The following is a 1,577-nucleotide window of genomic DNA, read 5'->3' as shown; positions in this document are numbered from 1 at the left end:
GGGGGGGGGACAGAAAACAGTGGGAAATGTTGTTGATTCCCACAATTATTTATTCAACCCTGTTCTAGTTAATGCCCGTGAAGCTTTCGCAGTTTTAAGCGCAACTTTCTCCTCATTCATCGGTGCTCTCTGTCGTCAGCCCGCAGAGGAGGGCTGACACTGTCACACAGACACTGAACTTCCCGTCAGGGCTCAGCACAGGCGAAAAGAGCTGCTGCTGACAAAAAGGGGAACGACATCGAGGGTTGTCAAGAGCAGAGGACACACTCCAGTACACGACGCTTCTGGGCAGAGAAACGATGCCATTGTCCTCAAGCTGAGGGGCGAGCAGAGACAGGTCTGGTTCTCTGCTAATTAGCCTGCGTGGGTCCCTGCAGAGAGAGACAGAGCACCGCAGCTAGCTGACTGAGGTGCTTGTTTAAGCCATAATCGGGACAGTTATCTGACAAACTGATGCTGGGTTTACTGATGGGAACCTTTATCCTATAGTCATCCCTCCCTCCCTATACCCCCCGGCGGACCCTGGCTCGGATTCGCCACTCGGGCGCTGTCCTCATCGGGGGGTGCAGGCGGATCACCATCGCCCGGTCCAGCTAACTCCAGGCGGCGGTTCGGTCCCCTTGACCCCTGCCCTGCCTCGCCTCTCTGCCGCTCTGGCCGACCATAGCCGAGTCCGAACATGGCAGGGAACCTGAAGAAAGGCGGGGGTCTAATCGGAATGATGAAGGATGCCTTCCAGCCAAACCATCACCACCTCCACTCCCATCACCAGCCCGGGGCCGTGGACAAAAAGACGGTGGAGAAATGCTGGAAACTAATGGACAAGGTTCGTAAGTTATTGATCAACGATAACTAGCGCGTTGGATTCCTATGGGTGATAGCTAACTGCAGCTAACTAGCGATAAGCTAGCTAATCTTCGGCTGCTGCAGGGCTGGCGTTGCTAACGTCAAGTTAGCTAGCTAGTCAGCTGGGAGAAGACATGGTTAGCTAACGTAAGCTAATTTTCGAAACTGTGTGGTTTTGCCTTGTATGTGCCAGGCTTCCTCGTACCAGAGTAAATTACAATGACTTTTCAAGAAGCCTAACGTTGACGCTAGCCCACGAACAGAACAAGGGTTTCTTTATTACATCTTTTTGCTAGTGCTGTGCCACTCGCTGGTAAGCTAGTTGTTTGACCACGTTTAAATACTGTGATGTATAGTAAACACTGGCATGAAAAAAGAAGGAAGATTTGGCAGTTAACTGAAATTGCAGTGGGTGGCAACAGTTCTTCTGTACATTGTCACTGAAATGTTTGCAGTCAACTGTCTGTCAGCCCTTGTAAACTGTAACAAAGCATTGAGAAGATAAGAAATGTGTCAATTTAACTAGGCCAATTATGCTCTTTCACAGGGAAGACTCCTTTCACAGCTTCACTTCTCAGAAAAAAGTGTAGCAGTTTGACCCCTAGTTTCCTGTGAGATTAACACAGCACTATTAGAGTGAATAGGAAGACAAGACACTCTTTTGTGTCTCCTCTTCCTCTTTGAGGCCTTTGTGTAGAGCTCTGATGTTAAGAGACCAAGTCATTTTACAA

The 1,577-nt window shown here is 49.4% G+C and overlaps 1 protein-coding gene across 1 annotated transcript in view; it reads left to right on the top strand.

Annotated features, from left to right (window-relative positions):
• The first annotated feature begins 679 nt into the window (after positions 1 to 679).
• cbl (Cbl proto-oncogene, E3 ubiquitin protein ligase) overlaps positions 680 to 1,577 on the top strand; it is a 37,996-nt gene continuing 37,098 nt past the window's right edge. The window contains exon 1 of the mRNA XM_032512279.1: positions 680 to 826. Coding sequence (XP_032368170.1) covers positions 680 to 826 — 147 coding nt within the window. The remainder of the gene's footprint in view (positions 827 to 1,577) is intronic.

The sequence above is a fragment of the Etheostoma spectabile genome, chromosome 3 (assembly GCF_008692095.1).
Source record: "Etheostoma spectabile isolate EspeVRDwgs_2016 chromosome 3, UIUC_Espe_1.0, whole genome shotgun sequence".
Lineage (NCBI taxonomy): Eukaryota > Metazoa > Chordata > Actinopteri > Perciformes > Percidae > Etheostoma > Etheostoma spectabile.
Note: the sequence above shows the minus strand (reverse complement) of the source record. Positions and strands in the feature narration are given on the sequence as shown.